This window comes from Oculina patagonica, chromosome 5 (genome assembly GCF_052425735.1).
Source record: "Oculina patagonica isolate OP01 chromosome 5, crgOcupat, whole genome shotgun sequence".
Classification (NCBI taxonomy): domain Eukaryota; kingdom Metazoa; phylum Cnidaria; class Anthozoa; order Scleractinia; family Oculinidae; genus Oculina; species Oculina patagonica.
The window spans coordinates 33,434,007-33,448,014 of NC_135762.1; the positions used below are offsets into that span (position 1 = coordinate 33,434,007).

At 38.3% G+C, this 14,008-nt stretch overlaps 2 protein-coding genes across 2 annotated transcripts; one reads left to right on the forward strand and one right to left on the reverse strand.

Moving 5' to 3' along the window:
- Positions 1-1,842: 1,842 nt before the first annotated feature.
- LOC144653752 (GDP-Man:Man(3)GlcNAc(2)-PP-Dol alpha-1,2-mannosyltransferase-like) lies at positions 1,843-4,224 on the forward strand. Its single transcript, XM_078513846.1, has one exon. The coding sequence runs from the start codon at positions 1,921-1,923 to the stop codon at positions 3,433-3,435; it is 1,515 nt and encodes a 504-aa protein (XP_078369972.1). The 5' UTR covers positions 1,843-1,920; the 3' UTR covers positions 3,436-4,224.
- Positions 4,225-6,144: 1,920 nt separating this feature from the next.
- On the reverse strand, positions 6,145-12,121 carry LOC144653798 (uncharacterized). Its single transcript, XM_078513902.1, has 4 exons — positions 11,941-12,121; positions 11,358-11,407; positions 7,891-8,182; positions 6,145-7,110 (listed from the first exon to the last, which is right to left on the reverse strand). The coding sequence occupies exons 1-4, from the start codon at positions 11,993-11,995 to the stop codon at positions 7,079-7,081; spliced, it is 429 nt and encodes a 142-aa protein (XP_078370028.1). The 5' UTR covers positions 11,996-12,121; the 3' UTR covers positions 6,145-7,078.
- Positions 12,122-14,008: the final 1,887 nt, after the last annotated feature.

Consider the following 14,008-nt stretch of genomic DNA (forward strand, 5'->3'; position numbering starts at 1 on the left):
CCGAGTTGTTTGTTATGATTTTTGCTGAGAAAGCGGATATCATGTTGGATTTTTTTAATCAATATTTTGGCTGCACAGACCAGCCTTTCTCTGTCGACGAGAAACGCTACGTGAGTCATAACTGGGCTGTCTTTCTCCAGGTTCCAGATGCTACGCAATTAACGAAAAGTATAGGAATGTATAATGTCGAAATGCACAAAAAAAACGTAGTTTCGGGAAATGACGTACGTATTAGCTGAAGCACTTTAAAATTGGGATATGCGTAGCCTGACGAATAGCGAATTGTCAGAGTAACACCCTAATCTCACAAAAACTCTGTCAAGAAACACTACGTGAGTCATAACTGGGCTGCCTTCTCCAGGTTCCAGATGATGAATTAACGGAAAGTATAGGAATGGATATGATAATAGTGTCGCAAGAAAAAAAACGTAGTTTCGGGAAATGACGTACAATTAGCGAAGTACTTCGATACGGCTACTTAAAACAGGGAATGCGTAGCCCGACGCCGAAATAGCGAATTGTCAGGGTAACACACTAATCTCACAAAAACTATCGATATATAGGAGGGGATATCTGCAGTCTACTAGCATCCCATCTGGGGCAGGAATCTACCCCGGCGGGGTCAATTAATCGCCGGTGAATCATATTTTCACATAGTATGTTATAATTAATTAATTCCTAGACAAAAGTCGTTTTGTTATGCACTTAATCTCCAAAGAAAAAAATTTCACTAAATTTTTTTTATTTTTTTTAGATACTGCATGTATATAGTTCCTTCACAGATTTATTTGCTATGTTCCTTCTTATTTGTTTAGTTCAGTTTCCGGTCAGCCTTGCCGTCGAAGCCAGACGTGTCACAAAATCCTCGGGTTTAGTTTGTCTAGTTTGTCTGCAACGCAGGCTTGTCAGCCTATCACGTACCGATTTTCCATCTTAGCTGTGTTTAAGTTTTGTAACCGTTTGTTTCCAAGATCACTTAGCATTGTATGCCCCTAATGAAGGTTGGTTTTGTTCAACCGAAATATTGGGCCAAAATAAATTTATAACACTAGTCCCTTGCTGTTTGATCAGCCCTGCATCTTAAGTTTGTTACTCCATATAGTGGGCTACAGAGCTAGGAGAGGCTCCGCCCGAGAGGGGGGATTTTCCCCCCCAAAAAAAAGAAAAGAACCAAAAAATTCAGTATTTTAAAAGACTTTGAACCCTCAAAAATACAATTTGTTTCGTTAGTTCACTGGCCCGCGTAGCAATTCAGCGTTCCCGCATTTCGGCGCGCAAAAATTGAGGGCAATATAGGCAAAAAGGATATTTTTCCTAGTTTGTCGCAGACTGTGTTTTTGATGTGTTATTTTTCCCTCGCCACATTTTTTGCAAAGGCAAAGCGTGGAAAACTCCTTATTCGTACCACAGGAGAATTTGTTCTGATATTGTTCATAGACGAAATGATATGTGATATGAGACGAAAGCTCGATGCATTATGAACCCCTAATAGGTGATGTTCATGTGGTGGAACGTTAATACGGCCCAGAAGCGAAAAAACACCACACATGAAGATACTTACTGTTTTCGAGTGTTGGCTTGCTCGCCAAGATAACATTCTATGTTCTCCGTGACATATAACCACGAACATAGGGGGTTGCCTGTGTTCGTACTGGATCAGTTGCTAGACAGGCCAGTTTCCCACTACGTCTTAAAAAGAAAAAAAAGAAAAGAAAAGAAAAAAGAAATGGAAAAGAAAATTCAACGCTTTGGCACCTGGCAACTCACCTGGCACAGACGTACCTCGCGCAGGGACTGGACTTTTACACGTAGAAGGAGAGGCTACCAAGTTGCATAGGCCGCCATCTTCTTTTAGGACTTGTTTTGCGTTCTTTACCTTTTTTTAACGCCTTGTCGTCAGGGAATACCATCAAAAACGCGATGATTGCTTTCACCAGTGAGGAGATGGTCCCATTGCTAATTCAGGCTTCTATTTGGGCCATGATAACCCTAACTATCTTCGTGATTACCTTAGCTATTGTAGTGAGTTGTCTTCGATGGTATGTGGGTAGAAGATCGAAGAATGCGCTTCCACATCTTCGCGCCGTGCGAGGCAAGGGACAAGATTTCCGGCCCGTTGTTGTTGGCTTTTTTCACCCTTACTGCAACGCAGGAGGTGGAGGAGAAAGAGTGCTGTGGACAGGCATTCGCGCTCTTCAAAATCGCTATAATTTTGTTCGTTGTGTTGTGTACACCGGCGACCCGTACGTTAGTGGAGAGGAAATCCTACGCAAAGCCAAACAAAGATTCAACATCTCCTTGCCTCAGCCCGTTGAATTTGTGTTTTTAAAGAAGCGACGTTGGGTTGAAGCTAGCATGTATCCGTACTTCACTCTACTGGGACAAAGCATAGGATCCATGTTGCTGGGCTGGGAAGCTCTCAACTGTTACTTACCAGACATTTTCCTGGACACTATGGGTTATGCTTTCACTCTGCCTCTGTTCCGTTACCTGGGTGGCTGTCAGGTTGGTTGCTATGTTCATTATCCAACCATCAGTACTGACATGTTGTCACATGTCGGTGGCCAAACAGTCTCGTACAACAATGCGTCATTCATTAGCAACAGCCGCATTCTAAGCACCATTAAGTTGCTTTATTATTACTCGTTTGCTATTATGTATGGTTTGGCTGGCTCTTGTGCTCAAGTCGTCATGGTGAATTCAACATGGACCTACGGGCACATCTTGTCATTATGGAGGAAGAAGGATCAAACGTCCATAGTTTATCCGCCTTGCGACACTAAGGCTTTCTTAGAATTACCAATCAAGTTTGGCAGTGGTGATGACAATGAAGACCAAGACAACAGTGTCCAGTCGATAGTGTCTGTAGGGCAGTTCAGACCAGAGAAAGATCATCCGCTCCAGCTACGATCCTTTCACGAGTTCCTCAAATGCAAAATGGCCAAAAACAGACACAGGTACAAACTTATTCTTGTTGGGAGCTGTCGTAATCAGGAAGACAAAGACAGGGTTAGTTCTCTGAGACAGCTGGCATCAAAGCTTGGAATCCAGAACAGTGTTGAATTTGCTTTGAACGTTTCCTTTGAGAAACTCAAGTCCTATCTTGCAGAAGCAACCATTGGCCTTCACACAATGTGGAATGAGCATTTTGGGATCGGCATTGTTGAGTGCATGGCAAGTGGCGCTATTGTCCTGGCTCATGACTCTGGGGGTCCTAGAATGGACATCGTCATTGAATGGGAAGGAAAACCAACTGGATTTCTGGCAAGTGACGAGAAAAGCTATGCTGCTGCTATGGAGACGATATTTGCCCTCTCAGCTGAGGAGAAAAGTGTCGTTTGCCACAACGCAAGACATAGTGTGGACAGATTTTCTGAGAAAGCTTTTGAGAATGGCTTTCTTCAATGCACTGAACCCTTGTTTATGAGTGTGTGATAAATTGTAACAATTTAGATTTTATACAATTATTTTAACTTTTACTCATTTTCCAGGGGATGAAGATTAAGGAATATAATTTTCAAAAGAATGAGAGTGATATGGGCTTCATGTGTTATGGGCTAAACAGCCCATACCACATGACTCATAAACATGACTCAATACTGTCACTGATGCGCTACATGGTTTCCCTGTATCGGTTTACACGCTGTCAGTGTTAAGCAAAATAGAACATCTCTCAACTCTGTTAATCTGCGCACCATTTGGCATATTGGCAGTCTTTTTTTTCAATGTTCAGTGTTTTATGTATGCGATAAACAAATAAAGAATTTTCCATGTCAAACACCATATTTGGCTAAATAAATTATAATAAAATAATATATTCCATTTTTGGCAGGAAGCTGGATTAATTCTCCCTGGATGCTTAATCAATAACACTATTTTGGTATATTATAAGTTGCAGTTGCAAATTTGACTGAATCATTGTAAAGTGCAACTGTTAGAGGGTGTGACCAATTTGGAAGTTTTGAATTACACTTGCAACTTTGGGTGATCTTAAAGAAATACATGTATTTCTAGTGTTGTGGTTGCTGTTTGTTAGTGGTTTGATGCTGACTGTTTTTTGATCTTATTTTGATGTTATGTTTTATGTCTTTTTGTTATGGTTGTTGCTTTTTTTTATTTTACACTGACAAAATATTTCAGGACGACCCCACAAGCTATGTATGCTATGTATGTCTAAATATAGGTTTTGTTGTTGTTGTTGACAGTGCGATGATACAAAAACATTGGTTTGGTCATGCCCAAGTGAACACCACTCGCCATGGCGGGACGAGGGGGTCGACGAGGAGGAGCCGCCCCCCCGGCGAGACAGAGCGACACGAATGATCGCCAGAAGAAGGAGCACCCCAAAGAGATGATGGTGACGGGGACCTCCCGGGCGCCGAAAGCGCCAACGCGAAAGCGGGGAGCGCGCAATACAGGGCAATGACCTTAAACAAATCAGTGCTTTATTATGATTTACATTACAGTTTAAAAATTATGTAAATTTTGAAAGTAGATTATTATTTACCATCATAATAATTATTATAAGTTATTTAGTGAAAATCATGATGTTATTGGAACTTTAAATATTTTCCTTCATTATTTTTCACTGTACACTGTACATGTAAATGTTAGATTTACTGATTAAAAAATGTGTTTAAGGCATCAGTTCAAAAGCACTGCCCTGGTTGTTCAAAGGTGGATGATCACTAATCACTGTTTAGTGGAAAACGTAGTTTGTTTTGTCAACACTTATCCACTGCATAGTGATTTAACCAGTGGATAGCGTTATCCAGCCCTTGGACACCCAGACCCCTCTCTCCTCCGCAGAGGCTCCTTCAGTAGAGGGGGGAAAGGCAAATAACAAGAAAAATAAAAAAAATGGGGATCGCTGGGGCCGACGGAGAGGGCAAAAAGGGCCAAGTATGCTTTTGTTTCTCTCTCTCCAGGCTCCGTGCACTTACTTTTAACCTCTCCCCATTTCCCACCCAGACTGGACGAAAAGAGACCTCTGTGGAGGAGAGAGGCGCAGCCTGGTGGTTATTATTATTGGATGTTATAAAAGTATGTACATTGTGAGGTCCACATTAGTGTGGAAATATTGGACTGGTTCTGCTTTTTCAATCTTTTTGTAAACAAGGAAAGTGAGCATGTGGGGAAGATGGGTATCAGCAAAGTATCTTATTCTAACTTATGCTTCTTTTGGCAAATAATAGAAGTAAAGAAATCATTTGAATAATCCAAGAACAGCAGTTTATGTTTTTTACAAGTTTATGCACTGAGCTGGAAATGAGGTCCATAGAATTCCAAATTATTATTGGGAAAATTTGTGCATTTATTCCCCCAAAAATGAGCAAATGCTTGCATTTTACAAGCTACTCTGAACTTAGAAAAATAATTAATTGATCAATAATTCAGACAAAAAAAAAAATGTTGCATATGGAATGAAAAAGTCACTTTCCTTTGTGCAGTGATTTTAAAGTAGGAATACTTGAAGGTGAAATCATTTTTGAACCTTTTATATTATATTAAAAGTAATTATTTCACTATATTTGTTAACTACAGAGGCATGGGTATGCACATCCTTTGGAGACCCAGGGTCAGTTACAATGTAGTGGGGGCAGGGAAAGTCTATATGGGTGAGATAAAAACAGAGACTTTTCCTCGCTGATTTACTGGACAAGCAGTCAACTAAAGCAACCAAGGGAATAAATAGTTGTAGTTGTAGTAAAAGGAGAAATTGGTTAATAAAAATGTATTATTTGTTATAGAATGTGTTGTGACGTTCATGTAGTACATACCAGAAGTTTAGCAACAGGATGTTCAGAGTTTGTGGATCACTAGGAACTCACTATGGGAAATGTTCTTTTTCAACAACAAAAAAGTTTATTTGAATGATTACAAAGAATGTAAACATATTAAAAATACATACAGTTGCTGGTACATGTGACTCATGGCGATACATGTGACTGATGTTTGAGTGTGTATTAAAATCATTTGTTTATCTTCTCAATCTTGAGTTACATATACATGTAGTATCCAATTAAGACAACCTTACAAGTGTGTAGTGTAGTTTGTTGGTTAAATGTCCCCCAGTGTTTATCGCAAAAGCGGCCTCATGGGCCTGACATGTATAAACTTCAGTCTGCAATTCATTCAAGACCATTGTTCTCTATAAAGCTAGGGTTTTAATTCATTTTTTTTGACAGACATACATCTTTCTATTTACAACTATACTTTTAATTTATACCACTATAATTTGCACTGGAAGGGTTTATTTACAACAGTACTGTACCTTGGAGACCCAGCATTTACTCAAGGTCTCAGCAAGTGTAGCCTGCATAGCAGGCGCCTGTGTAGTTTTTGAGCGCAAGCTTGGGAAATGCGAAAGGCGCAAGAGGCGCCTGTGTAGTTTTTGAGCGCGAGCTTCTCGACATCTCAAGCCCTTCACAATTTCCATAAAACTCTACAAGGCACCTGCTATGCAGGCTACAGCGAGTGGTGCTTTATCAAGAAAATAATACACACTATAGTAATTCATTCCAGTGACAGTGTTCATGTACAGAGATACCAACCTAAAAAAATCCAAGTTTGGGAGATCACCGTGAATGAATTTTTCATCAACGTACAACTGATCATGTTCTTGAGCCAAAAATTATTATGGTTAGGTGATCAATCTTAACTAAAATAATGGTGTAATAATCTTTCACGCTTGTAATCTGTTAATGCTTTACAATCACATGTTTATCTGGGCAGGCCATGTTTTGTTCAAGCAACCAGATATCACATTAATTTAATCAATTTGCTATGTTGACAGACAATATTATTCATTTTATTGTAGTTTCTTATTTTAAACAACACATGCATACAGATATAACTGATTTTTTTTTGCCAGAAACACAAAAAGGACCACTACTGAGGTCTATTATAACCACTAAAAGAATACAACAGAGGTAATCTTTTGGTAATATAATAAGTACAATATATATATTTTTATTTATGACATAGTTATATTTTTAATTAGTTTCTTTCTTTTACAACACATAAATATCTTTAGTTACAGACTGAAATTTTTTAAACTTCACTGATGAAGGGTTTCTTAAACAACCTCCCATGCAAACTTTTCTCTGTCTGTTGAGAAAGATATTGAAAAAAATTAATTGTTAATTTAAGAGGCATAATTGACCATAAATTTGGTTCTACGACTGTGCTACATGTAAAGTAGCAGAAGCTACAGGTTCCCAATCTAATCTTCACAAGAAAATTAGATATTTATACGGGTCGGAAAGGGGTTTTTCGGTGCCGTGTTCCTTTTTTTTTTTGGGTGTTGGTGAAAAAATATTTTTTTTTTTCAAACCCTTAAATAATTTTTTTTTTTTTTTTTTTTTTTATTTTTTTTTTTTTTTTTTTTTTTTCAACTAATCAAAAATTTTTTTTTACCCTTCCCCCCCAGGGTTTTTTTTTATTTTTATTTTATAAAAAAAATATTTTTTAATAAAAATCTCACTTTTTATTATTTAATGAAAAAAAAAAAAAAAAAAATTTTTTAATTTTTTTTTTTTTTTTTCCCCCCCCCCCCCCCCCCCCCCCCCCCCCCCCCCTTAACTGTAATTTGTAGTCAATGAATTATTTTAGTATTTTAATGAATTATAGTATTTTATAATGAATTAAAGAATTGTATAATGAACTTTTATTAGTATTGTATATGAATTTTAGTATTTTTAATATAATGAATTTTAGAATTGTAATGAATGTAGTATTTTTAGTATTTTATCATCCTATTGTAATTTTAAGTATCTTACTTGTAAGAGCATCATTGAGATTTTTAATGTAATGCGCTAGAAATAAATTATTATCAAGAAGGAGAATTCTAAAATATATGAAGCAGGAATTTAGGGTTCGACTACTTACCACAGTTGGACAAGTATTCAGCCACTTTCTGTTGGCTATTGGCTTTAGCCATGGCCAATGCTGTGTTTCCTTTCTTTGATTTCATTCTGAAGTCTGCTCCTTGCAACACCAAGTACTTAACACAAGTCAGATGGCCGTTTCTTGCTGCGACATGCAACGGTGTGCACCCTGATATGTCAGCAAGCTCGACATCCCCGCCATGTTGAATCAGCAGTTTTAGGACCTCTAGGTGTCCATTGGCAGACGCCTTATGCACAGCAGTAGAGCCAGATTCATCAAACTCTTTTGGGCTCTAAAACAAATTAGTTACACATAAGGCTATTAAAAGACGATGTCAGCCTAGGACTGGCTTGAGAGGATATCTGATGTACATATTTTCTAGGAGATGGGGAGGGGGAGTGATTTATAAATTTTATCATTGCCCCCGCAGAGTTTTGGCCCATAGGCCAAAACCCGAGGAGGCATCATTGAAGTCCCCGCGTGTATATATAAGGGATTAAAAAAAGAGCAAATATATAAAGAAATATAAACGAAATGTATGGTAGTTTGCAAGGCGATCCCGATTTAAAGAAACTAGGCGTGCACGGTGGTCTCGGTTAATTTTGACTGAATTTTGAGTTTCATGAGAGTTAGATATGGATATATATTTTACTGCATCTTATATTTTATAAATTTTGTAAATTAAATATATTATTTTAAAAATTAAACAAATTGCTTTACAATACCTTTAAATTTCACTTGAGAAGTAATCATAAACGAACTGATTTTCAATTCCTAACTTGGCCTTATATCATAATATTATTGCTTCTTTCAGGAAACATTTTCACCAATAAAATGAATTCTACTAATCTTCTGTGTAAATGATATTGTTGCAATAAAGATTACTGTAACATCTGCTACTACTGGAAACAATTCAAAATTGAAAACATGATTGAAACCTTCATGCACTCACACTAACTATAAATTTAATTAGTGATTTCAAGGAAACTTTTCTTGGTTGTCCTCTTTGGGCAATAATTATTATGAGCAACGACTTGATCGTTAGTCTGTCCATAATATTATTATCCATGAGCTGATAGTTTGCGGCGTGTTGGGCCATTTGCTGGTCAATTCTTTTATTTTTTCCTGGGAGCTGTTCATTGCCTTTGTTCAAGTTACATGTACGTATGTTTGATCAGTGGGACTCCTGGATCACAGAAGGGGACTCCTAAATGAAATGGACGGGGATGCTCGTCGGAAATTTTGAAAAGAACCCCTACAAAGACCAATCTGGGTGTGGCTCTCTTGACCCCTAAAAGATACCAAAAAAAACTAAGAATAGAATTTATATTTAAATATTTCTTCCTGTGTAACCCTTAACCAGACCATTATGGCTCAAAATATTGGCGTTTTGCCACCCTAAGCAAGACCAAAAATCTAAAATTATTTACACCCCTGAGAAGGGTACTGTACAGGCCCGCAAATGATCCCGGCCCGCAAATGATCCCGGGACCGCAAATGATCCCAAATCGGACCGCAAATGATCCCAGTACCGGAAATGATTCGTGTAAATGTTACAACAAAATTTTTGGAATGGTGTGGACTTCATGAGCTATGGATGTAACGATAAACGCAACGATAAAAAGCGGTGAAAATACCGCGCGAAATAACAAAATAAACATGTAACTATCTAAGTTTTTCGTTAAGAAAACGCACCTCAAAATAAACATGTATCTTCAATACCGCCTCTGCTGTCCAATTAACCACTTAGAATTCTTTTCCTGTAGACACGAGTTTCCTTTCCTTGGAAGCGCACACGATTTGTACGTGCGAATATCGAAGATTATGACACAATTGTAGTTAATTTTAAAACCATTATTTTAAACACTTTCTCCTTTCATAATTTGCTCTGTAAATATTAAATAAAACACAGTAAATGATTAGTTTATTACCACAGCGTCTCTGGGTAGATTTATTTGCATACCGCACGCATAGAGCTGTCACTTCTGCACGTGCAAATTTCTTACCGTCAATAATCTCCGCCTCTGTACTGAAAGTTACGCGAAAATGTAGTCAGTGTTTTAGAGAATTTTCGGTTGCCTTTAAGATCCAGAACATTATGAAAATTCTGTGTCAGAATGTTTTTCAGTGACGTGATAAAGACATTCAAAGAAAAAAAATAAGCTACAGATTTCGAAAGAGAGTAGCTCGAGACCAAGATGCGGAAATGATTGAAATTTCGTCTAGACTTTTTGTCTAGACATTTTCGCTATGAACGCTGCGTGACTGCCTGTGAATGAATGGCTATCAGCTAAAAGCATTTCGCCGTAAATAAATCATCCCTTGATTGGGGGGCGGTTCTAGCGGAGATAGTTTCTGTTGGTTGGAACGTTAAACTTTATTCCGCTTCTTAGGTTAATAATCATTGCATATTTAGCAGCTATATCAATATTTTTAAAGTTATGGTTTTTAATTTAAATCGTTTAAATACATTACATTCTTTTGCGTTAATTGTTTTTGTAATTGTTGTATTATAAAGAAAAAATGGATTAAACAAATTTAAATCCCCTGTCCAAATTCGTTAGTCCACGCATATCCATTCCATCGTTTACGGTAAGGCGACCGTTTCCGGTCGGGGGATCATTTCCGGTACAATCTGGGGATCATTTCCAGTCCTGGGATCATTTGCGGTCCAATTTGGGGATCATTTGCGGTCCCGGGATCATTTTCGGGCCGGGGTCATTTGCGGGCCTGTACAGTACGTACTGAGGAGATTCTGGCCTAACCATCTGAGAAACGAAGAGCTATATGAAGCAACAGGGAGTACACCGTTATCAGTCCTCATACGAGTGAGAAGATGGAGATGGATAGGGCACGTACTGCGGACAAGTCCAGCCAACATCTCGAGGACTGCACTAACGTGGGCACCTGAAAGTAAAAGGAGGTGAGGCCGGCCAAGAGAAACGTGGAGAAGAACCGTGGAGACAGAAAGAAACCGGCTGGGTTGGCGTTCGTGGGGGGCTGCTGTTGCATCGGCGGCGGACCGGGATGGGTGGCGCAGTTTTCTGGCCGGTCTCAAGAGTCCTCATGGGCTTGATGAGGATGAGTGAGTGATTTACACCCCTAAGCGAGACGACGAGCATCCCTGTCACTTTTATATGCGAGTATACAAATAAAATGCCGGGTTGGAAATGATTTTAATTTTTAATGTCAATATTGTACAAGTATTCAGCCACTTTCTGTTGACTGGGTCAACCATGATCCTTTATCATTATAAGCCACTAGTAAGACATAATGGGTATGTCAAGATGAGTGATATATTAAATATTTTAACTAACTTAAATTAATTCTGTGAGCAGTGCTCGGTTATTATTGACATCATTTTGTGTATGAGAAACTTGAGTATGAGAAAAAAAATGCTTATCAGTTATTTAGTCAAAAACCTACAAGTCTGAAGCTCCTAAATATTCTGACAGTAAACCTCTCACCTGACCATCAGCAAGTGCTTGAGAGGTCTCTCGTATATCACCCGTGAATGCTAACAAAAGTGGGAAAAGCAATTAAACAAAATTTAAAACCAAAATATTTCTCGATCTCTTTACTGAAAGTTCAAATCATGCATGCATTGCAAACACACTTTTGAGCATCAGCTTATAAAAAAAATCTTTGTTACATGTAGTTGCATAGTGTAATAATAAATAGAAGTCAACTAGATTTTCTTATGAATATTCCTCTATGCCAAGTTTTTAATGAACTGGCTCCAAATCAAAGGACAGCAATATAAACAACATCTTCGAAACTCGATTGACTCTAAACGTCGATCAAAAACTGCATTTTACATTCTGTATTTTTGAAATAAAGTCTGTCTTTGAATCAAGTCAAAACGCGGTATAACTGAGAAAGGACGTAATCCAATTTTCTTAACGACGTAACATCTGCCGTAATATACCCTCCATTTTAGAATCTGAGATTGTCCAAGACATTTAAACTCAAAACTCCGGTCTGAAGAAAGAACTCGTGTTTATATTCACATCGAAATAATATATTTCTATTTTGCGTTTACTGACTTACCAGCTTCGTGAAGATTTGGCACGGTTCGCAGTGGAACGCCGTTTTTACAGATCATCTTTTGGCCGCCGCTGAACAACTGGAAATCAAAGATCAAAATGCAAATATAAAATATGACCAAAACAAAACACGTCGCTCAGGAAAATGTCAATTTGTCCGCCATATTGAAATGTAAATTAGACTGTGTCGGCGCCAGTACTCTGCAGTGGTGACACCTCTTACTGCGCACGGCAGAGCCTGGGGACAACAAGGCACGAATGCTGATGTTTGTTTCAGAAGGGAAAAATCCCTTTTGTACGCCTGGCTGACCTCGCCTCAAGCTCTTTCTGTTGGATCGTATACCATAATTTTCCATTTAGTTTGTTTGTCTATCGTGTTTCGTTTCCACGGTTTTCACAAGGAGGTAGACATATTTCTGCTGATCTTGTAACCAGTTGGCACACATAATCGTATGCGTGCGTGCTTCTTGACAAATTTTATAAGTGTTCAACACCAAAAGAATTCAGCTAATTACTTACTGAGTGTTAACACTCAGTAAGTAATCCTTCATGGTGAGTACTGTCTCTGTAGTTCCTTTGATTCAGTTTGATTCCGTTTCAGCAAATAGCGATGCGAACAAATTACATATAAACCTTGAATCAGGTGCTGTTCCCTATAAAACCCTGGATAGTAAGTGTAGCGTTTGGCCGGTCTTCGTACGGACATTTACTGCTTATTAGATATAAGCAGTAAATCGCTCGAGTCTTCAACTCAATTCTACGCTCACGCATTACAGTGCGGCCACTGTAACCGGGGTCACCCAGACAAAGTTAAGCAGAATGGAAACAATAAATTTCAACATTTTTTCCTTCAGCCAATGAAATGTCGAGTACAGAACAAAGAAATTTCAACTTCTTCGTTCGCCACGAAAACACATCAATGCTAAATATTTTGGTTGAATGGCGCTGGATTTTCAATTAACTTCGATTGCATCCCTTTTGAGCTTGAGTAGCTGTGACAGCAGTAAAAGTTGGTGGCGGAGTTCGCTCGTGACAATTTCAAACAATTTCCTCTACGGCATCAAGCGGAGTTTTGGTAACTAGTACCATTTGGAAAATAAATGCGCGTAAGGCCAGCAAAGGAAGACATTCTAATGTGCATAACAGAGAAAGCGACGATAACAATTTTTTTTTTTTACTTCACACAATAAAATGTCAGTTGAGTAAAAACAGTAAAATTTCATTTTGTTCACTCGTGAAGCTATTTACTTTATTTAACAAATAAAGAAGCCTAAGCCATGTTTTATACTGTCATAAAACACGACGGGCATTTGAGAACACGAGGGAAATGTAGAAAACATGAGCCGCAGGCGAATGCTTTCTACATTTCTCGAGTGTTCTCAAATGCCCGGAGTGTTTTATGACAGAATAAAACATGGCTTAGGCTTCTTTCTTTGCTTTATGATATAGATTTTAGACACCGCGAGTGAAACGTTTAATTAAGAATATGCACAACAAGAGCGAGTAAACAAAGATGAAAAGCAGAAAATAGTTTACGGGAAGACCAGAAAACTAACACAATTTCATTCAGTGTTCGACATAAAATAAGGCTAAACATTTCAGGTAAATTTGTTTACCTTTCAATCTTGGTCTTGTCTTTATAAACTTCAATAAACTTCACCGACTCTGAATGCAATTTCGTCTCAGCATAATAGTCTCGATGGCAGCCGTCCCTTGCTTCGTTCGGCTTGAACAAGCCGTATAATTTCCAAAAAAGCTATTGCTTCGGATCTTCCCGTAAACCATAATTGCTGTCACAATCAAGTTCCAGCATGAATAGACGATTTAAGTAGAGATTGTCGAAGCAAATCTTCGAAAGAAAACTCTCTCGCTCGCTTTCCTTGCGAGTTTCATTCAACTCAAGAAGTGAACACCGCGGCACAAATTTTCTCGCCTCATAATTTGACTTCGTTTACATCAAAATGAAATGTCCAGTGGATTTATACTTAAAAAGGAATTCGATAAAACAATTATTCCATTCTACCTTGTTGGATACGAGTGGTTATAGCCAACGAACAGTCAACGACGCGCGA

Coding starts and splice junctions, on each gene's coding strand:
- LOC144653752 (XM_078513846.1), top strand. CDS start 1,921: ATGATTGCTTTCACCAGTGAGGAGATGGTCCCATTGCTAATTCAGGCT.
- LOC144653798 (XM_078513902.1), bottom strand. CDS start 11,995: ATGATCTGTAAAAACGGCGTTCCACTGCGAACCGTGCCAAATCTTCAC. Junction 8,183..11,357: donor AAGCACTTGCTGATGGTCAG/GTGAGAGGTTTA, acceptor AATTTGTTTTAG/AGCCCAAAAGAGTTTGATGA. Junction 7,111..7,890: donor TGAATACTTGTCCAACTGTG/GTAAGTAGTCGA, acceptor CTTTCTCAACAG/ACAGAGAAAAGTTTGCATGG.